Source organism: Cyprinodon tularosa, unplaced genomic scaffold, assembly GCF_016077235.1.
Source record: "Cyprinodon tularosa strain WSP-4 unplaced genomic scaffold, ASM1607723v1 ctg894, whole genome shotgun sequence".
NCBI lineage: Eukaryota > Metazoa > Chordata > Actinopteri > Cyprinodontiformes > Cyprinodontidae > Cyprinodon > Cyprinodon tularosa.
This window is the reverse complement of record NW_024039667.1, coordinates 187,879-210,687: the sequence shown is the minus strand read 5'-3', so window position 1 is coordinate 210,687 and position 22,809 is coordinate 187,879. Positions and strand designations below refer to the sequence as shown.

Here is a 22,809-nt window from a genome sequence, read left to right as displayed (position 1 = left end):
AGAGAATCTCTCATATAGAAGTGTTAATAGCAGCATATTAGTTCATATATTTCTCTCCCGGATGGAGTCACAACCAAACAAGAATAGACTAGATGAAGTTACTATGAAGAGAAAAAGCAGAGAGAGTGTAAAGGTGTGGGTTTAACTACAAAATACTACAGAATGCAAGAAGAGAGATAGAATGATGAAATAGGAGTCCCTATGTCCTCCAGCAGTCTACGCCTATAGCAGCATAGCTATAGAGATAGCTCAGGATAACCTGAGCCACCCTAACTATAAGCTTTATCAAAAAGGAAAGTTTTAAGCCTAGCCTTAAAAGTAGACAGGGTGTCTGCCTCACGGACTAAAACTGGTAGTTGGTTCCACAGGAGAGGAGCCTGGTAACTAAAAGATCTGCCTCCCATTCTATTTGTAGAGATTCTTGGAACCACTAGTAAACCTGCAGATTGAGAGCGAAGTGCTCTGTTAGAAACTACTGCTGGAAAGTAGATGTTTGTTTTATTTTCAGAAATTGCAGCTCATTTATTTGAGGTAGATTGAGTTTTGTATTAATTAATTTTTTTTTCTTTTAATTGGGGGGACACTCGCACAGATTGCATGAAAATCTGCCTGCAGTTGAAAAAAAAGAAATAGGTTCATCTTTTAGTAATCCAAAATTTTTACCTTTTTTATTTTACTGTAAATGGGACGACATTTATTAATTAACCTTTACTTTAACACCGACCTTTTGCACCAACATACACTATTAGATTATTTATTAAAAATTGGCTAAATGCAAAAAGCATTTTTAACAAAGGACTCACCCAAATTCTGTCCTTATTGTTTTAATATTTTTCCAATGTACCCCAGAACAATTGGCAAGCTCTATAAATCTTCCATATCCTACAGAAATATTCCATGCTCATATTTTGAAGAGCAGATGATAGATAGATAGATAGATAGATAGATAGATAGATAGATAGATAGATAGATAGATAGATAGATAGATAGATAGATAGATAGATAGATCTATTATATGGATTAAAAGTCATTTTAATAAAACTATGTTCTAAATGAATAAGAATGAATAACTGTTAAGTAATTCTATGTTCTTTATGGTGGTAGTCAGTCTTTTGCATGGTTATTTTTGGGAATAAAGGCTGAAAAGTTTGATCGATCGATAATAAACGCACACAATGTATTCTAAATGTCCGCTAGATGGCGGCAAACCCCAGCCTGAAATGCACACAAGGTTCAAACTAACTTTGAAAGGTGCATCTACACATTTGAATAAAGTTTAAAATCACAGAAGACATGAATTCAGTCCAGCTCAGACATTAAGAGGATCTCCCAGTGCCTTATTGGACATGGTTTAAAAGAATAAAAACTATGAGCTATTCATAAACAAGGCCTATTTAATATATTTATTTTTTTTGTATCCTAAAGTGACTGTATAAGTTTATCACAATAGAATAGAAGAATAGAATTGCATTTTATTTTCATTGAATTAAACTGTCACAAGTAAAGAGCAACGGAATTCACTCCCTCCATTTTAACCCATCCCCATGGGGAGTAGTGGGCTGCCATTGTGGGGCGCCTGGGGAGCAGTGTGGGGTTAAAGGTCTTGCTCAGGGACCCAGAGTGGCAGTCTGTGGGAGTGGGGCTCAGACCCAGAACCTAAGGAACCTAAGCACAGGTCCACAACAGGTGCCACCTGTTATATTAGTACTTGCAAATATCAATTTTATGCAGAATGATTATTGATACAAGTAGGTAAGTAATGACAATGGAAAAGATGTTCGCTGCAGAACTCAAACCTGAAAGAAACGTATCCACTATACCTTTTATCTAGAAAGCACAGATGTTTAAATATATGTGTCTATTTGACCACCCCTCAGTGTACATTGGTTATTGCCTGGCCACCCTTATAAAAATATTCTGGCTCTGCCTCTACAGACAGTATAACTGCTGGTGTCCCTTCCATATTCCAGACCATCCACGCATTATTTAAGTGAAAAAGTCGAGTCATCATCATGGTAAAGAAAGGTGTGGTGACTGAAACACGTAAAAGAAACCGGTTTATGTAAAAGTTAAACAAAAGTTCTTTTCTAACGTTAAATCAAGGGCTGAGAAGCTGTCTGCCACAATCACATTTCCATTCCCTGCAACCATCAGCCCTGAAAGGTCCTGGTTGCACTTTGAACTGCTGCCAGTAAAGGCCTGCAGAGCTTTAGGCTCCAGGGAAGAAAATGGAGGACAAAAAAAATTACACAATCACATTCATGCAGGATGAAGCCGTGCAATCAGCCCCAACAGCTATTGATGACATTTTTATTCCTCTGATCTGGTCCTTCCAGTTTGCTCATTATGTATGGAGGTGACATCATGTCACTGGGGGCAGGAGGTTTAAAACAAGCTGCAAATATTCAAGCATGTAGAGACTTTTCAAGTGGTTTGGTGGCCCCTGTGAGCAGGGACAGGTGTTAATGGGGCTCTTTCTCAGATAAAGAAACATATTCTACACTTTGTGTTAAATCCTGCTAAGATGCATGGCAGGAAAAAAATCCACCAGGATTTAGCTGTGTAGAGAAACCTATAAAACCATTTTAAAATCTTATCCCATTAAAACCACAGACTTTACTGTCTTTAAAAGATCTTCTTTTAACCTCTCCAAATTCTGCTGGAATAACACCAGCTTGTCTTAAGGGGTTTGTCTTCCCCAGCTTTGCTCATCTAGAGTAGGGGTTCCCAAAGAGGGGGTCGGGAGCCCTGGTGGGGTCACAAGACACAAAGCATGGGGGTTACAAGATGGTTTTACAATCTCTGATGTGACCATGAGGTATATGGAGGAAGTAAAGTGCTGGTTATCCTCCAGCAGCAGTGTGTCGCAGTGAGCTTGTTGCCTATATGTTTAATTAATGCCCAATATTGAACCGTGGTCTGCGCTATGCTATTCCACGCCACAACGCAAGATGGACAATCAGGAACTAGCTGTGGGTCTAGATACGAGGCGGTGAGGAAGTGGGGGCAAGTTTGTGCGACAATGGAGGGACATGAGGGCGAAAAAGAGCGGGGATCCAGGTGGAAAAAGGGTCCCAGCATGCACCTCGCTCTTCTAGCTGGTCCATCTTCAGGAGTCGTTTTCCACAATGGCGGTCATACAAACAAAACAAGCCAGTAAGATCCCAAACAGGAAATATGTATAGTGTAGAGAGATATAGATTTGACCAATCAGAGGCCTCCTGACTGTGGTCACCTACAATTTTGGAGAGGAGCAGCAGAGGGTCTGCGGAAGGGGGCGGGGCATATCTACGTTAACTGCGACACACACTCGGACGACCTGGTTTCTGAGTATAAATCAGCTTTTAGACAAAAATATGACCAATATAAATACATTAACCATGAATAACATCTATTTATATGTCTAATAATCATATAAATATTAAGTGTAACACTGAATTATCAAACTAAGGGTGAGACCTGTTTTTCGGTTCAATTCGCACATTTTCTAAGCCATAACAAGGCTGTTGTTTGGTTACTCTATTAGTCTAGAACTCAAAAGCTACTCTGGACATTTTGAATTAAAAACATCTTCAAACTTAGTAAACAAAGTTCAGTGGATTGTTGTTGTTTTTTTACTTTTTAAACATTTTTTAAATGACTATGACCTGATTGGTAACATTGTAACATTGTAAGCTGAACAATTAAATGTCCTATTAAATGATTAAAAATGCATTTAAGACAATTAATTAGATATTTAAAAGACATTTTATTAAAACTATTAATTTACTTGAATAAGAATGAATAAATGTTAAGTAATTCTATGTTCTTTATGGTGGTAGTCAGTCTTTTGCATGTTTATTTTTGGGGATAAAGCCTGAAAAGTTTGTACCTTCTTATTTGTGACAAAGTTAAGCTCATTCAGACTAGAAGGAGAGCATTTTTATTAATTTATTTTTCAAAATCTTACCTCAATTCCTAATTAGATCTGGTTTTGACTTGGCTATGTAACGCTTATGGGTATCATTTAATCTATCTGAGTTAAATATAAATGTTCTAACAGACTTAAAATTTGGGTTCTGTTAAAATCATAAATCAATTTCTAATAATTATATAAAATTGAGTCACCAATTTAAAAAATAAATGCATTTTCACTGTCTTTACAGCCTCCATTAACCACTAATATCCTATCAATTTGCAGATGAATGTTAATATAATACGAGTATTTTACATAACAATACTGTCGTGTAATTCATGGAACAGCTAAAATAAGGTTTTTAATGCCAGCAATCCAATTTGAGATTTAGATCAAATTAAATCTGAATCCTCAGAATCAGATCGATTAATGCAGCCCTAATTCATCTAAGAGCTTCTCTGTGGCTACAAATGAAAAAGGTAGGCTAATATTTTAGAAAATAAACGATATGAAGTTGCTTAAAATCACAAAGTTTATTCCTTTGTACATTTCAGGGTTTTTATTTTTTTTGTCAGTCAGAAGCTTTGTGATCGATCGATTGATTGATTGATTGATTGATTGATTGATTGATTGATTGATTGATTGATTGATTGATTGATCGATCAGTGGGTAGCACTGCTGCCTTACAGCAAGAAGGTTCCGGGTTTTATTCCTGGCTCGGCTCTTTCTGCATGGAGTTTGCATGTTCTCCCTGAGCATGAGTGGGTTCTCTCCGGGTACTCCAGCTTCCTCCCACAGTCCAAAAGCATGACTGTTAGGTTAATTGGCCTCACTAAATTCTCCTTAGGTGTGAGTGTGTGTGTGAGTGGTTGTGTGTCTCTGTGTTGCCCTGCGATGGACTGATGGACTGGCGACCTGTCCAGGGTGGACCCCGCCTCTCGCCCGTAGACAGCTGGAGATAGGCACCAGCCCCCCTCACGATCCCACTTGGGATAAGCGTGTCAGAAAACGGATGGATGAAAGACTGATTGATTCACTTTATTGATCTCACAGTGAGGAAATTTACACGTTACAAAATAATGCAAAAGTTTTTGGCATTTACATAATCATATTTAGTTACTTTAACACAATTGTTTCATGTTAGCAGGGTAGGACATAAAACAATTGTTTTAAAATAACTAAATATGTTTAAGTAAATGCCAAAAGAGGTTGCATTATATTTTTCAGTGAATAGTCAAAGGATGTGCCAAAGGAAGAAAAAGGTGCATGGGGGGTAAAAACAGTAGATACAGTGCGTCCACATATGACACCTCTTTTGTTTTGCATAATGAGGGGATTACATCATTTGTTCGTGGTTTTAAGTTACAAGTTTAGACAGCAAAATGACTCTGCCTCACACTGACTATATAGCTGAGGGGGTTCCAGGTGCATGCTGGGAATAAAATGGTTCCTACCACGACCCGGTTCTTTGTTTTTTAGGCCCTGGATGATCAAAGGTCCTTCTCTGATATCTGAGAGAACCAAAAACCTCCAGGCTTCCCTGAAAACAATCAACAGCTGGACTCAGCTGTCATTGCTCCAACTTCTCCATGTTTCAACCCCAGGATGTGACGTCGGGGCCATTAGCCCCGCCTCATCCATACACCTGTGGATGGGGGGGGGAGCTTACCGAGGCAGTAGAAGGAGGAAAAACACGGAAGAGCTCACAGGGTGTTCAGGTCTGCGTCTTTCCCCTCAGAGAAGAAGGATTACAGGAATATTGTCCCCCATCTGTCTCCACATGGACATGGATGTCCAGGAGTCCCCTCATGGGGACATGGGACTGTTAAAGACCTTTGACTCCTCTGAGTTCGGCTGCTGGGAGAAGATCGGCTCAGGTGGATTTGGACAGGTTTACAAAGTGCGGCATGTGAAGTGGAAAACATGGCTGGCCATCAAATGTCCTCCCTGCCTTCACCTGGATGAAAAGTAAGTATTAAAAACCACATTTAGGGTTTGGATCAAAGGAGGGGAACCGCTCCTGCTCCTCATCTCTAGACCTGATCCAGTCTGATCTCTGCTTTACGCGCAGAGGAGCAGGAGGAGAAGCTCCTGCTCAGTGAAAGCGGCTCCTCCAGCTGGAAGGTTTCCAGATGTTCCAGATGTTATCAGGCTCTGGGGCCCCGGGGAGCCGCCCATTTAAATACACGCGTGGGAGGAACGCGGGGGTCTTCTTTCCACTGACGCTCATGTAGGTTGCGCAAACATCTCCAGCATTTAGCGCGTCTCTGTCAAAATGTCATCATTGTTGCAAGGAAAGAAAACTTCTGTTCATTGGAAATTTGAGTGAAATTTTTTTAATCTAAAGGCTTTAAGTTTAGATTATAAAAAAAACAAAAGCTTTTTCTCTCTAGATTTCATTTTTTAAATACTTGTTTTTCCAGATTTATGTTTAATTAATTGAGCTTTATGGATTTCATTCTTTCAAAATTTTTAGTTTTTTTTTGTAAATATTTTTATCAATTTTTAAAGATAAATATTACCCAACAGAGACGAGAAATGTAGAGCCTGTGCTTATCCCCACTGCCTGCACTCTGGGTCCCTGAGCAAGACCCTTAACCTCACACTGCTCAATAGCACAATGGCAGCCCATTGCTCACCAAAGGGTTAAAATGTAGAGAGCTCATTTCTCCATTGTGAAATGGGGATTTACATTACATTTTACATGTTTCCTCAGTTGTCAGATTAATCTCTAGAACAGAGATTATTCACTGTATACACTGACACAGTGAATTCCCTTATCCTACCCACTTTAATAGGATTCTAGGCACATATGGCGACTGTTAAATTGGGTTTTCCAGATCCCATTCTGTTCACTGGGCAGACTTTCCTCTGGACGCTAGAAACAATAATTTGATTGGTCAAGAGTGAGGGATTGTGTAGGGCTTGACGTGAAAAGCATCTAATCTGTGAAATACATGAAAATGATGCATTTCGTCTGGGAAAAAAAAGAAATATGAAGAAAGTAACTGAAAATAACAAATTTTATAAATTTTAAAACAATGCGTTGACAAAAAAATTGAAACACAGTTGAAAAAATGAAATCAGAGAAAACAGTCGAATTACTCTCAAAACTTCTTCCAAAGTTTTATTTCTGGTTTGCCTTTTCTTATTTTTTTTTTTTTCATTTACAAAATATGTTCTTTGCTGCAACAATAATTGAACAAAAGTCCCTCCATATTGTTGCTGATCTTTCTCTGCACATGATAAAAAGGCAGTTGAGGCCTTTTAAATCTGAGTTTTTTTCCATCTGGAAGTGTTTGTCCACGCTGCTGTGAGCCAGGCTCCTGCTGGTTGTTGTGGAAAAGTTTTCCCATCACATGTCAGTGGAAGCTTCTGTCCTTTTAGTTACTTTGCACCAACAGATCCTGCAGCATGTTGTTTTTTTTCCTTTTTTAATATAGAAATATAATTTCTCAATTTTCTTTTTCTGGATAAGAATGGATAAGCATTTTCATTGTTTAAATATCTCATTCGTACGTATCTTTTGTTTGTTTCCTTCCTTCCTTTCGGATATATTTGCATGTTCCTCATCTAAATACTTACTTTAGGAATATGTTCCATAAATGTCCAGATCAGTTGCTTTTTTATGTTAATAGGAATTTTATGTTATTCAAAACATTATTGTTTACCTTGTGGTCCAGTTGGTAAACAATGTCTTAAAAATGGGGGAAAAGTAAATATTGTTCAGTTTATTATTATCATCAATTAAAAAAAATCAAAGTTTTCTTCTTTTTTTATTTGCACAAACGACAGACATTTTTTAACCTGCCAACTGATAACCTAAAATGACATCACATAGGTCAAATACATCAATATTCCAGTTGAGCCCATTAGACTGACAGTCGTCACTAAAACATCTCAAAGCTTGGCTTGTCGGCTCCCTTCAGGGTTTATGTATCATCTGCTCCCCCCCGCAGCCCCAGATGTTATCTCCTTCAACATCTGCCAAGTATAAACAGTTGTTGGTCGTGAGCGTTCAGGGAGCCTACATCCAGCAGCAGGTCCTGAAAGCCGCCTTTGTCTGGCTGCTCACTGTGTGGCACAGACGACATGAGAAGCCGTGGAACCGGTCTGTCCAGGAGACTCTGTGATTAAAAACAGAGGCTTTGTTTGGTCCGGAGGAGCTGCTGGGATTAGAGCATGAAGCAAACAAGTTCCTGCCCTGTTTTCTTTCTAAAGCTTGATTTTATTTTATTTGTTCTTGTTGCACTTACAGCCCAGTAAAGTGCTTCATCATCATCAACCAGAGATCTCATATGAGCCTCTGATTTCATTCCCTTCATGTCAGATAAGCGGCGTTCCTCTGATCGCAGCCATGACTGGGATTTACCCTCCCTTGATCGTCCTCATTAGGAGGCTAACGGCCTGCGCCTCAGAGATGTGAGCTGAGGTCACGCCTGACCTGCTCGGCTGTGTTTGAGGAATGGCAGCCGTCAGCGCGTTGAGAAAGCTGCTCTTTAAACCCCTCAGGACTGTTTGGATGCTGGAATGTTCTTAAGGTTTTAAAAAGGCGTCTGGTTAAGAAAGCGAAGCATAGAGGTTAGTAAGAATGAAGCCAGGCGTGCAGGAATTCAGGCTGGACTGAGAGGAATTCTAGATGTTGCAAATAAGCGAGTGAAGCATTACCTCAGAGTTAGCAGGTTAATTTTTAATAAGCAGGAACGTTGATTAAAAATAGTTGAACTTGGAATGAGGAAGTGTTGACGGTTTAAAAATAAGGTGGCTGCATACATTTCAGCTGCGGTTTGGTTGCATTTTCTCCATGAAGTCGACAGAGGAAACTTCCTGCCAACTTGGAGAACAATATGTTCTCCTTTTTGTTATGTACGGGATCCTGCAGGCAGGGATCGGCACACATGCATTAAAATGTATTACTAAATAAAATACCAAACACCCACTTTAAAAATAAATAAAATACTGTATTTTTGTATTTTCAAAGTACTACAAAATATTTCATTCTAAGTGCCTTTTTCTTCTATCCCTTTACTTGTACACTATCTGGAAAAACATCAAAGTAACCAAACAAGAAAAGTAACTTAATTTACTGATAATTGTACAGAGTAAAATATTACTGAAATTGTATTGGTAATGCCTCACATTACTGAATTACCTAACACTGATATTATGTAGGCTACATACAGTCATCAGTAATTATTTAGGTGCATTTCTAAGAAAAAGTAAATTAAAACAGCCAACAGTAGTATGAGCCAAAAGTAGCCTACTATAAGTGGCGGAGAAGGTCACCTGTGGTGCTGCAGCAGCACACTTATTCACAATGACATACAAAAGTCCAATGTAGGCTATAGGCTAATTAGATGAAACAAAAGGAAACTGTGTAACATAACAATAACGTGATTTTTTTTTAAAAGTTCATTGGTGAAATCAACGATGGTGAAACTAACACACAGAGTTAGTTAGCAACTAACATGGGTGGATGTGCAGGTGGCGCAGTGTTTAGCGCACACAACCCATTTACGGAGGCCTTAAGGGCAGATTAGACTTCTGCAACCGCACGCATCAAATGTCACTTGGTTCTGGTCGTGAACCAGTTCTGCTGGTATGCTTCTGCACCGTCGGTCTGGAATTTCTATGGACGCACAGCAGTTTCCCTCCAAAGCACAAGGGGGAGCCGTTTCGAGAACTTGCCAGAACTTAACCTATTTATCTCTCTGTCTCTTCCACCTTTGTAAACACTCCTTTGGATCCCGCTTAAGGACCTGGCTGATCTCCCTCCAGTTGTTGGCAGAGACCTTGGCATCTTTATATCATTTGTCTGCGGCATCGTATAAGCGGTTGTATTTCCAAACCCCCTCGATTAACCTTTCGTCATAGTTGTCCACTGTAGTTGTTCCTCGGTTTTTAAGTATGGCGCGCTCCGGCACACAGACAGCCGGAAAGGCATACCAAAGACCAATCACAGCTGCTTTTTGTCTGCGCGGGTTTCCGGCCGTCCAAAGTGTAGTCAGGGTTTTTTTGAGGTGCACGATGACGGAAGCAGAAGCTCTGCACGGGGGGCATGGGAGGGCACAGAGACAGATTTGATGGTTGCAGAGGCCATGTGTCAGGAGGATAAATTGGCCTTTAGTCCTCGACGTGGCCAACCTGTGTTGGAATCCGAACCTGTGGTCCTTTGCCGCATGTCTCTCTTCCTCTCTCCTACCCCCTTTCCTGTCAGCCTACTTTTGAAAAAAAAGAGCCACTAGTGCCGTAAAAACTCCAAAAAAAGAAGAAAGTTAAATAGCCTAGCATTACGAACACTGAATGTTACACTGAAGAGGAACATGTGAGTAATTCATGGTTAAAAATAAATGAGTTACTAAAATAAACACGTAAATTTGGTTGCTCACCTTGCTTTGACACAACTTCCTTGACTGGTCCAGACAAAGCACCAAGTAGAAAATACCTGACTCAATCTAATATGCACTACCGTGTGTTTTGTGTTGATCGTGCAATATGCGATAGCAAGGGTAAAAGAGTACCAAAATGCCCTAGTGGCCGAGAGTGGTATCACAGGGGCTTGACAGCGAAGGAGCCACAGACACTATTACATGCTTAATAGATAGCTAGATGTCATCCCAGACTGTGTCTCACAGAAAGTATTTTACAGTATTTTGAAAACACAAAAATACACAACACTGAAGTATTTTGAAACAAAATACGAATTTTGTATTTGAAATACGTATTTTAAATACTTGTATTAGAAATACTGGCCATCCCTGCACACAGGGTTCCGTGTTAGGCCCCCCTTTATTTAGCCTTTTTCTTTCTCCCTGACTTCATTTTGAATACCAATGTTGATTTGAAATGAGAATCGAGGCTCCACATATTTGGTCACTATAAAGCAGGTCATGGATTAGCAGACCGTGGTCCGGATCCAGACCCACCTGCTGGCTAATTTGGACCCAACCTGATTGAAAATATTTAGAAATTACGGCATGTTGTCCGTTAGCAGTGTCTAAATTCACTTGCATCGCTTCTCCTGTTAATATGGTAAAGCCCTCCAGAGCGTCGTGCACCAGGCTACTCGTGATCCAAATTATCCAATGAGCTGCTGTCAGTCTGGGTTGCTGCTGCTGCTACTTTTAGAGACAGCAGGCAAACCTGTGGCAAGCCGGGCGATGGGAAAGAAGGAGAAGATGATGAGAAAAAGAGAGCAGAGAAAGTGTGGACTGCTGGAAGAACTGTGGTGAACTGGTGAAAGAAAAGTGAAATGGTGCTCAAAGATGACCCTGCACATTTAGAGGATGTTTGGCTCAACCTGCTGCTGTGAAGCAGGATTCTCCACCATGAACAGAATCAAAAATAAATCTGGATCCAGGCTGAAAATGAGCTCCTTGATATGTGCTTTAGAATGGCTTTGTCTCCATTAAACCCAGGTTTAAAGCCTTGCAGGGCAGCATAAAGCCCACTGCCAACATTAAGACAGAAAAAAGAAAGAAAAATGGTCGGTTCAGGTGTTTTATTAAAAGAAGTGCCTAAGGAAATTGTCTTCGTACCAAACTGAGGATTGTTGTTCTCTACTTCAAAAGCAATTTAGATTTTAAAATGGAAAAATGTTCTATTTTTTTTATATTTTTTATATATAAATTCCATGTATAACATGGATGCATAAACGGCTCTTTTTATTTCAGTGTTAAATTCTGTTGAAAGTAACAGATTATAATTTTAAAAAGTCTCCGGACCTTTACTGGTTGATGATTTTCTTCATTCAGACCCCACTTATTTTTAATTTGTTACCCCTGCTATAAAGCATGCTTCGCTTGGGGTTTTGTCTTCTGTTATTTTAGCATTTCTACACACTTGAAATTCCTTTAAAACAATGCCTTCTCTTGTCTAATTCTATCTTTCTAATCTTCTGCACAATTTAATCAACTAATTTGGCCTCATTTTGTTAGATTGTTAGGTCCTACTTGTTTTTGGTTTTTTGCATCCTAATAATTTTGTTGGGTTTTTTTTGTTTTGTTTTTTGTTTTTTTACTGTTTTTGATGTGAAATTTGACTCAATTAAACTCTGTGATCTAAAAAACCACGGCTTTCTTTAACTTAGGGACCGCTCTGAGCTCCTGGAGGAGGCTAAGAAGATGGAGGTGGCCAAGTTTCGATACATCCTGCCGGTGTACGGGATCTGTGAGGACCCTCAGGGCCTGGTCATGGAGTACATGGAGACGGGCTCCCTGGAGAACCTGCTGGCCAATGAGCCGCTGCCCTGGGAGCTTCGCTTTCGCATCATCCACGAGACGGCTGTGGGCATGAACTTCCTCCATTGCATGAACCCGCCGCTCCTGCACCTGGATCTGAAGCCGGCTAACATCCTGCTGGACGCTCACTATCACGTCAAGGTGAGGAACACCATCGGGTTTAAAAATTGGACCCCGTTGATCTGTTTGAAGTTGGGGGGGGGGGGGGGGGGGGGGGGGGGGGCGGACAGGTGTCTTTTTCCAAGCAGTTCAGCCTTACAGGGTGTAAACTGGTGGGAACCATCATTTCTAGAGTTTAAAGCCTGGATGTAAACAGCTCAGCCGGGCCTGTCCCGACAGGATTAATTTGGCTTCCATTAACATCCCTCTCAGGCTGAGTGTGTGTGTGATGGGTTGAGCTCTTTCTGCACAAATATAAAGGGCCTCTCCTCTGCAGCAGGTTGGGACATGGCTACGTTGCCCTCATCATACCACGGAGAACACATACTAAAAACCTTAGCTGCCTGTCACACTCACTGGGAAAGTTAGTCATCGCTGCAGTGGCATTTCATGAGAAATCTAACGTCAGCCTTTTAATGAAAGCTGGATCCCATCTCCTGTTCCAGATATCCGATTTTGGCCTGGCTCGATGGAACGGCCTGTCGCAGACGGATGACATCAGCAGAGAGGGCTTCTGCGGCACCATCGCCTACCTGCCGCCTGAGAGGATTATAGAGAAGGACAGGGTGTCGGACACCAAGCACGACGTTTACAGGTGGGTTCACATGCTGCGCTGTTCTCATTGGAGGAGGGCGTTCCTGTTGGGATTTCTAATTCAACACCGTGCCTGATGTGATGCGGTGGATTCATTTGGTTTAAAACTAAACAATGATTCTAATTTATCAAGATTTAATTCTTTAATGAAGGTAATACAACAAAAAGAAAGCACACTATAAAAATCTATATCTAGGTAAGTCATTTTCTCTTCTTCTTAAATCTTAAATTCTTAAGTTCTTAAATTACTTATTTCTAGATCGTTTTTCCAGTGCAATTCTTAACTTTGTAGATGTGTTTCAACATTAAGAGAAATATGATTTGAAAAAAAATCATTAAAGTATAACGAGCGTAAATAAAGTGCAGAGTTTAAACTGCATTAAATGAACTGCTGTTCGGCTTTTTTCTCAGCCTTCGGTGGAAGCTGTGCAGCACGGCGGCAATTCTGCTTCCATATTGGCAGAAGAATAAAGCTTTTAAAGCAAATTATCAACACTTTATTTCACTGGAACCAAAATTTGTTGCATCCTTTGTTGTTCTACAATGGTTTTCCTTCCACTCAATTTTCCATCAACATTCTTACACTGGAAAATGATCTAGAAATAAGTAAAAATTTCTTAACCCCTTGAACCCTACGGACCCACCGGCGGGTCCAGCTGCTACATGACCTCGTAATTTTACCAAACCCCCAGTATTGATGTAAAAAACATATTTGGCACAGTTTGGTGACATTTATGGATAAATGTGCCAAAATGGCCTCTCCGCCTAAGAAATTTCTCACTAATACCATTCTAAAATAAATATGATTCATCTGATTGAGTCCATATTTTGTATATTTTTACACAACATTTAGATTTGAAAGTCTGTACTACTCTTTTGTGCTATAAATAATATTTTGGTAGTGTTTTGCAATGTTTATTTCAAAGAAAAGTTTGGCGAGGTTCAAAAAATGCAAAATATTTTGTATTTTGTCCCTAATATTTCAGGCAGGGTCAAAGCTACAATGGTGCTGACACCAGAAAACCATTCTATGACATCTTACCTTTACAGACGTACCAAAAGTTTCTTCTTAAATCTAATAGCTTTGAGGCTATAAGTTATTTACTTTTGTGTGTTTTTGTCAGGCAGAAATTTATTTATACCCCCTTAGGGTGTAAGAGGTTAAATTAAGTGTATTTACCCTCAATTTGAGTAGGTAAATGAGATTTGCCAATGGAATGGAATATTTTTACTCTTAGAATAAGATAATTAGATAATATGCACTTCAAATAAGACAATGCAATTGTGTTTTCTTATTGTAAGTGTAAATTGTCTTTTTCCATTGGCAAGATGTCTCTTTAACTCCTCAATCCAAGAACAAATGCACTTATTATCACTCGCCAACCACCTTCTTCAGCTGCTCAGAGGATCAGTGCTCTTTGTGTCAACTCATGGTTCATTACCCTCCTCTGCAGAGCTCAGTTCTTTTTTTTTATACATTTAGAGTATGATTACTATGTAGACTAAGATTTAACTTTATTTATCCCTTGGAAGTACTCCTTCTGGTTTCAGTAGCTTATATAGAGTGCAAAGAGTTAAAGTAAGATGCCATTAAAGTTAAAAATACAGCTGATATTATAAAAAGAGTATATAGTACAAAAAAGCATGTCCTGGAATGTGAATCCCTTAGATATCAATATGATCTGCAGAGTAGAGAGCTAAGATTAACACGATTCAGTCAAACAAAGATCTATATCTTTGAAGATGCATGATTTTATTGAGCAGCTGCTGTACTTTGTAACATAAAATATGATGCATAATAATCCCTGTTTTAACCTTCGGACAATCATTGAAGCTGCCGCCATGTGCCCTCTGATTTCTGCGGCAGAGCTTCAGATTTAAACTGCCTTACTGGCAGCGTGGTGGAGGGGGGGATTTTTTGGTTAATGTTTCTCAGAAAATGACACGTCTCGCTGTTGTTTTTGTCTCTCTTCCAGCTTCTCCATTGTGATCTGGGGCATTCTCACGCAGAAGAAACCCTACCAAGGTACGGCTCTGCAGCACAACACAAGTTTTGGTTTTATTTTAGTGGAAATCGTGCATCAAAAGAATGAAAGCTGCGGGTCGTTTTGATTAGCGTAGGTTCAACCTGAAGCAGATTTCTGGATCTCAGCTTTCCGTCTATTTTTAACTTTCCCATAAACATACAGGCAGCATTATTGAAGGTGTGTACCGCGCTGCTGGGAGCTTGTTTACTGTCTGGATTCCTTGGCAGGCAGGTGGAGTGGGCAACAGTGGAATCTTTTTTTTCTTTCATTTTTCCCAGGCGTATCATGTAGCCTCTATTTTAGACTGGTCTCTTACTAAGGCAGGGTTGGCACTGCAGATGATGACCCAGACAAAATGAAAAAATTGAGCCCGGCTTATTACCTGCCTGGCCTTCTTCTTCCCTCTTCGCCCAGAGAGTATTATCCTTACAATAGGCTCCGTAAGCCTCCGCCTGCTTGCTCTGAATCACCGTCTTTAGTGGATGGATCAGGGCAAGGCTCTTTAGTCTCCTGTGGGAAACTGGCCAATCCTATGTGGGCTTTAAGAAAGATGCAGGAATCAGTTGTTGGTTGACTAATCTGGGTTATAATGCAATAGCATGTTTTGCTTGTCATGGCGAATCCATGTATACACCAGGAGATAACCGAGCGCTGATGTTTACCCTCAGGAGAAAACAACATCCTGCAGTTAATGGTGAAAGTGGTCAAAGGGGTTCGTCCAGATCTGGGTTCTGTGCCACGAAATCGACCTTCGACCTGCGCTGGTTTCCTTAACCTCATGCAACGCTGCTGGACCACAAACCCTAAAGACAGACCCAGCTTCCAGGGTGAGTCTGGATTCTTCTCTCTGCACCAAATACATTTAGTCTTATATCTGTCAGACTCTATTTCTGCTGCTTGATGGCATTTGTTGTTCCTTTTGGTTTCTTGTATGTTAGGAACGGTTGATTTAATGCTCTGTTCTTTCAGAAATTACATCTGAAGCTGAGGAGCTTTGCTCCAAACCTCAAGAGGAGCCCAGGACCCCAAGATTATCGACATCATCAGAACCAGAGCCTTTGTCCCCTAAGCCAGTGGCTAATGATCAGGTAGGTGATGGCAGAACTGTGCCTACAGACCCTGAATCAAATCATCGTCTTCAGGATGTTATCGTCACTAAGTGGTTTAGGTTTCGGGGAGTGGCGGCCTAGTGGTTAGGGCATAGAGCTAGGAATCCAGAGGTTCTGAGTTTGAGCCCAAGACCCTTAACCCCCACACTGCTCTTTAAGGTCTAGTTTGACTTCTCTTTCTAAGTATTTGTGTAAAAGCGTAACAGTTGTAGCTGAATTTTTTTTTTTTAGTATACCGTATTTTTCAGACTAGAGTGCACCGCACTAAAAGCAGAACCCAAAAAGTATTTTTAAAACTGGAAGCGTACAGCTATAAGCCGCACTGGGCTATATGCTACTGATATCTACCAAACAGTCACACACCAAACCTGTAGGGGGAGCTTTATATGTATATCGGCCCAAAAACGCGCATGCTGCTTCATATTTGATGCTTGTACAAGTTTAGTTCTGACGAGCGGCTAATGCATCTTTGCTGCTCCAGCTGCGCGGTCAAAAAGTGGGTCTGATGCGCGTTGGGCGGAGCTACCCTGTCCTGTCTTTGCCTGTAACAATGGCAGCTATATTTGCTGTGATCAGTGGGTAAAAAGTAGTTTGAATGATTTTAAGTGAGAAAGTCCACCTGAAAACTTAATCTGTGAAGTCAGTTCATCAAGATTACCCTCCTTTCTTCAGACCCCCGTACACACGGAGTGCTCTACCACTGGGAATCCCTTTCAGCAGCAGCCTCTGGCCCGGTCGCCTCTTTGAGGTTTGCCGCTACTGTTGGCGGCGGCTGGAAGTAGATGTTAGTGTTTTTTAGGTTTGTAATCCAAACTACAGGCACCAGAATAATAAAAGTGAACATATTTTGCTGGCGGGTTTTCACATATTAAGTTAATAAACTGTTTCAGAGGACTGATCATAGCGCTCTGCATGAGCAGAGCTGTGTCTCTCTCCCTGCCAGCTCCCAGATCAGCTTCTCTGTTTGGTTGATGTGGCGCGTTGAGCAGCAGAAGTTCAATTTTTCCAACTCCAGCAGCTGCTGCTATTCTGGTGCCTGGAGTTTGAACAATATACATGAAAAACGCCTTCCAGACGCTGCGAACAATAGTGGAAAACAGCAAAGAGGCACCCGGGCCAGAGGCTGCTGTTGAATGGGGTTCCTAGTGACTGAGTGGTCTGAGCGGCTCTGACAGTTAAATAATATTTGAAGGCAGGATGGTAATCTGGATGAACGGACTGCACAGATGAAATTCTCAGGTGGACTTTCTCACTGATCTTTCTCACTGATTTCTCACTGATGATACCCACTGATCACAGCAATTATAGCTGCCATTGTTACAGACAAAGAAAGGATAGAGTAGCTCCGCCAACGCACATTAGAACCACTTTTTTTACCATGCAGCTAGTGCAGCAAAGAGGATTTGGCCGCGCATTAGAGCTAATCTTGTACAAGCATAAAAAAATAAAGCAGCACATTCATGTTTGCTTCCTGCGTTGTGAACGTAGCATTAGAAGCTCTTGACGCTCCTGCTGCTCAAAACGCGCTGCAGGACCTTTCGCTGCACCTTGATGCGCGTCAACCATTGACTTTGCATGTAAACTAGCTGCTTCTGCTACCTGAATGTAGCATTAGCTTGTTAAACTCGCTGCAATAAGAGCTTCTGATGGAAGATACGGCTTCCTCAGCTCTTCATTTCATCTCTGCAGGAGTTGTTCTCTTCATTGGTTTCATGGCTTTAATGCGGCACATAAATGTCCAAATGTGTTAATTTGCTCTCTGTCGTTCCTGCTGCTAGCATGTGCTAAATGAAGATTAGTGCTTTCTTCTTTTAGATGCCTCAGGGCACTGTGTGGGGTATCTTGCATATTATTAATTAAATCCTGTCACTTGACATTTGTTAGATAATTCAATATTATAATGTTTTTAAGAATTCCTGCATGGTTGACATTTGGCTGTTTAAACCATTATTAGCTGAGGTTAAGAAAATATTTTAAGAACGGTTAGCTTTTTTAACAGCTTTTTTATGAAAAGGGGCAGACATTTGTCTTGTTTTGCATAGCAGTAGGGCATTAGTCAGAGTTATGTTTGCTGTCTGCAGATGGTTAAAAATGATTGATGGAAAGGCAGTGATGAAATCCGCCCAGCGACATGTAACCTCTCTGCACTCTGTGTCTGTTCGATTTTATTTGGGACTGTAAAGTTGAACTCTCGACTTTCAAAGCTTTAAATTGGCTCGCACATAAACATGTCTCAGACCAGTTCTGGGACCCTGTTGTAGACGATGGACTGATCGGCTCTAGTCACAAACTGAGTACTGAGTTGAACCGATGAACCCAAACTGCTGATGAACTCTGTTCATTTTTTATTTTTGCCGGCATTTTCTCTTATACAGTCGTCCAGTTGGTGTTATTCTTTGTTCTTCATTAATATGTAACCAAGACGTTTATCTTTCAAGTGCATGGGATGCTGTTATGATTTTATAAATCAGATGTTTGGTCCAGAACAAGAGTTGCGTCACAGGAGAGGAATGTTGACCAACCTGTGTGTCGCTCTGTCATTTCCGGCCTTTCTCGGCTGTTTGTTTAACCTGACTAGAGCAAACATTAGGCTTCTTGGAAATGAAAGCTGATGGACAGGGATTGCTGTGCAGACAGCCAGAGGCCGGTTGTAACTTCCTGTTAACTTGCATTTCATTCCAAACGATGGCAGATTTTCCACTGACCTGCCATTGAAAGTGGAATTCGATGTGACATGACTGAGTGTGGACGTAATGGAATGTACAGAATGTTATAGAACTGTTTTTTCTACAGGATAATGCCAACAAACCGGTGCGTCCAAAGTCGGCCATGTTGCCGGAAAAAGACTACAGCCTGTCAGAGCTGCTGAGCCAGGTGGATTCTGGGATCTCGAGGAGCTTCGATCAAGTGAAGGAGGATAGCATCCACAGCAAAGAGAACACCTGTAAGAGACTGTCAGGCATTTCCTCTGCGGATTCTGCCTTCTCCTCTCAAGACTCCATCACCCTGTCTTTTGAGAAGGAAGCCACTTTTGGTAAGAGCTAATAAGTTACCTACAGGTGAAGATGTAGCCAACATGAGTAATCTATCTTTTAAGGACCTTTTTTGTCCTTTTATACTTCGCAGATTCTGCTGAAGTCCAGAAGCGGAAGCTCTGTGAAGCCATCAGGACCAAAGACACTGCTAAGCTAATGAAGATCCTCCAGCCTCAGGATGTTGACCTCCCCCTTGAAGGGGGAGATAGCCTGCTTCATTTCGCCATTACTTTGGGGAACGAGGAGGCCGTCAAGTTCCTCCTTTTGAACGACGCTAATCCCAATCTACCGAACGCACGTGGCTCCACACCCCTCCACCTGGCCACAGAGAAGCACCAGAAGCCGCTAGCTGAACTGCTGCTTGGTCGGCGCAGGACTAATGTGAACACTAAAGACGAGGACCAGTACACGCCTTTGCACTGGGCGGCCCAGAATGGAGACGAGGCCATGACACGGCTGCTGCTGGACCGGGGAGCGACCATCAACGAAACCGACGGCCAGGGACGTACCCCGGCCCACGTGGCGTGCCAGCACGGCCAGGAGAACGTGATCAGGGTTCTGCTGAGCCGCAATGCCGATGTTCAGATCAAGGGCAAGAACAACTGGACGGCGCTTCACTTCGCCGCCTGGCAGGGACACCTGGGCATTGTCAAGCTGCTGGTCAAGCAGGCCAGCGCCAACGTGGACAGCCAGACGACAGACGGCCGAACGGCGCTGCACCTGGCATCCCAAAGGGGGCAGTATAGAGTTGCGCGGATCCTGATCGAGCTGGGAGCGGACGTCAACATCACTTCATCTGAGTTAAACACACCGCTGCACGTGGCGGCGGAAACGGGCCACACAAGCACCTCCCGTCTGCTGATAAAGCACCAGGCGGATGCTAACCTCCAAAACGCTCAGGGACATACGCCTCTCCACCTAGCTACGCAGCGGGGCCACCTGGCCACTGTCAAGATGCTGATCGCAGAGGGGGCCGACCCTTATGTAACCAACCACGTGCAGCGCACCCCCTGCCACTTGGCGGCAGAGAATGGACACGGCGAAGTTCTGAAAGAGCTGCTCCATCACTGTCCGGATGGCAGCAGCCTGTCGGATCAGCAGGGACTCAGCCCGCTGCACCTGGCCGTGCAGGGCGGACACTCGAACGCCATTACCATGCTGCTGCCGCCGCAGGTATGCCAGGACTTGGTAGCTGAGAGCACAGTCCAGCCGTTAGCCGAGGAGCCTCCTACGCTGGAGGTTAAGCAGCTCCAGAGGAAGGTTGTCATTCTCAAACTGACTGAGCACAAAGACAAAGACTGCCCACAGCCCCCCAGCCCGCAGTGTGCTTCAGCACCATGCTAACAGCAACAAACACACTGCGGACACTGTATAGAACTGCCCCCCCTCCCCCATCGGCTGCCTCAGACTCTGTTAGGATTCCCAACAACTGGGCCAGTGGAAACATCTTTTGAAAAAAAAAGCTTGTTGTAATTTGTACACTGTAAATAGATTGTATAAAACTTTTTGTTTTACTTTTTTGGAGTCATTATGCTCTACTTTGCAGACACTATTTTAAGACTGGTAATGTGTTGGACTCAACCAGGGAATATGTCCTTTATTTAGTATTTGGAATCTCACAGCTCGGCCTGGACGTAACGCTTATCGGAATATAAACTGCTTACAGCACGTTAAATTAGCTTGTTTGTTTGGAAACACCTCTGTTGTTCTGGAGCTGGTACAGTCCAGTGCTGCTTTCTGTATTAAAATACTAATACATTTATCTTTTATTGAACTCTGCTTTATTTATTATTTTAATGGACTTAAATTTGGAAATTGATTGATAAGATTGTACGTCATAATTTGGCTATCTTTAATGATTATTGGGTCAAAGCCGAAATTTTTGAAAGTTTTTCATTTTGTGTTGTAATCGGGCTACTTATTTTCTAAAAGAGGATTTAAAATATATATATTTTTTGTTACAGCCTTAAGCGGTGGGGGCAAAAATGGCTGGTTAGACCTTGGAGAAAATGTTCATTACTTGATCTTAAACTTATTCTTCTCCTTTTTGATTTACAAATGTTTTGGGGGAAAAAATAAACACCCCATCATGTCGCTGCAAGCTCGGAGGAGAAAGTCTGTCTATTTGCCACTGCTCCACCTCCACGTGTGCGAGACCTTTAAGCCCCACTATTAACAGGAGTTGGCATGTCTGCAACTGCAGCCCCACCTGTAGTGTTATTATTATCGTTCTGCCTTTGCTCGGGAGCATGCTCAGGTTGGCACCGACCATGGGAACTGCCCCTGAGGGGGATCTCAGGCTGTAAGATGATGGATGAGTGAGAAGGGGCGCTGATGTACGACTTGCAACTTCAGCCTGTTGGCTAATTCCTCAGACCACTTTGAGGTTTTCATCACTTTAAAACCACCACACCAAACACCGCCACCCCCATCATCCCAAACGCCTCGAGGTTGAGCTTTTTGCAAACAGAGAAAGTTCATGGAGGGGGGCTGATGTGGGAGATTGGGTTGTTTTTACAGTTCGTGTTAATCTGACGCCTCTCTTGTGTACAATAGGCTCTTTTTCTGCCTGTTGCCTGGTGATGTGTCTCATCTCCAGCTAGGACGGGACAATGTGAACTTGTTGGCCAATCTCAGCTCTTATCTTGTTCCAGGGTCATTGTTATGCTGGTAAAACAAGTAAAGTGCCTATTGAAGGTAGTCTGACAGCTTCCTCTTTTTCACATGTCGCTTTAAACTACAGCTATTTGGAGGATTGACCAACAGAGAAGAAATGCATAGCTGGGAGACAGGAAGGAAAGTTAAGAATGGTTTACATGATCATGACTCAGTCAGCCTCCTCAATAAAACCCATTTCAGTTGCTTCAGAATGAATTAGTTCTTTCTTTTCTAGTTACTATATGTATATTTTTGGTTTATAACATTAAATATGTTGATTTTTCTGTTGGTTAAGTTACCAAAAATGTGTAAAAGTTTTTACAGAGGATCTGTGTGGGTGGATGTGATGCTGTTACATGTTCCTGGAAGATGCCATAGGCTTGGTTGCGAATACCTTTGTTTCCTTCATAGGGAGGATGAATCTGTCTCCGTCTTCCTTGTTTAACCCTTCTCTGTCCTAGATGAAGCAACTGGTGGAGCAATTAACACCACAGTCTATATGTCATGTTTTCACCTCCAAGATTTTGCCAATAACTCCAAGCATCCATGTTTAGCTCCATTTCTCTCCTAGGTTAAATTACTCAATGAGCTAATACTGCCAGTAGCTAGTTTATTTCTATAGAGCAAATTTACAGCACATCATATCAAAACACTTTATGGAGACAATTTAACCAGATTATCCAGTTAGATTGGTTAAAGGATTTGTCTAAAAGGAAAACCAGCTGATAGCATCCAGTTATTGACTTTGCAGGATTTCCTCCACCTTGATGTGCACCTGGCAAGTGGCAACAGTAGATATCAGCTTGCATTATATCATTAACTCTACAGCAATCCATTGCACCAAGCATGCATACAGTGACAGTAGAAAGGAAAACTCAGGCTCAGTTCAAGGAGAAACAGAGAAACGAAAGAACATAGAAGAACTGATGCATTTATCCATAAATACTTTCTACTTTGGAAAGGTAGGTGAATAATTGGCCTTGACAAGGAAAGAAATAGTTAAGCAGGTGAACTCTGAACCAGGTTTTATGTCAAATGGATAAAAGAGAGGACATACAGTTAGGGTTTGAACTGACAAATACTGATGAATTG

The 22,809-nt window shown here is 41.7% G+C and overlaps 1 protein-coding gene across 1 annotated transcript; it reads left to right on the top strand.

The window, feature by feature from the left end:
* Nucleotides 1-5,552: 5,552 nt before the first annotated feature.
* On the top strand, nt 5,553-20,833 carry ripk4 (receptor-interacting serine-threonine kinase 4). Its single transcript, XM_038273865.1, has 8 exons — nt 5,553-5,863; nt 11,985-12,276; nt 12,741-12,889; nt 14,865-14,914; nt 15,584-15,742; nt 15,885-16,003; nt 18,818-19,058; nt 19,151-20,833. The coding sequence occupies exons 1-8, from the start codon at nt 5,676-5,678 to the stop codon at nt 20,401-20,403; spliced, it is 2,451 nt and encodes an 816-aa protein (XP_038129793.1). The 5' UTR covers nt 5,553-5,675; the 3' UTR covers nt 20,404-20,833.
* The last annotated feature ends 1,976 nt before the right edge of the window (nt 20,834-22,809 follow it).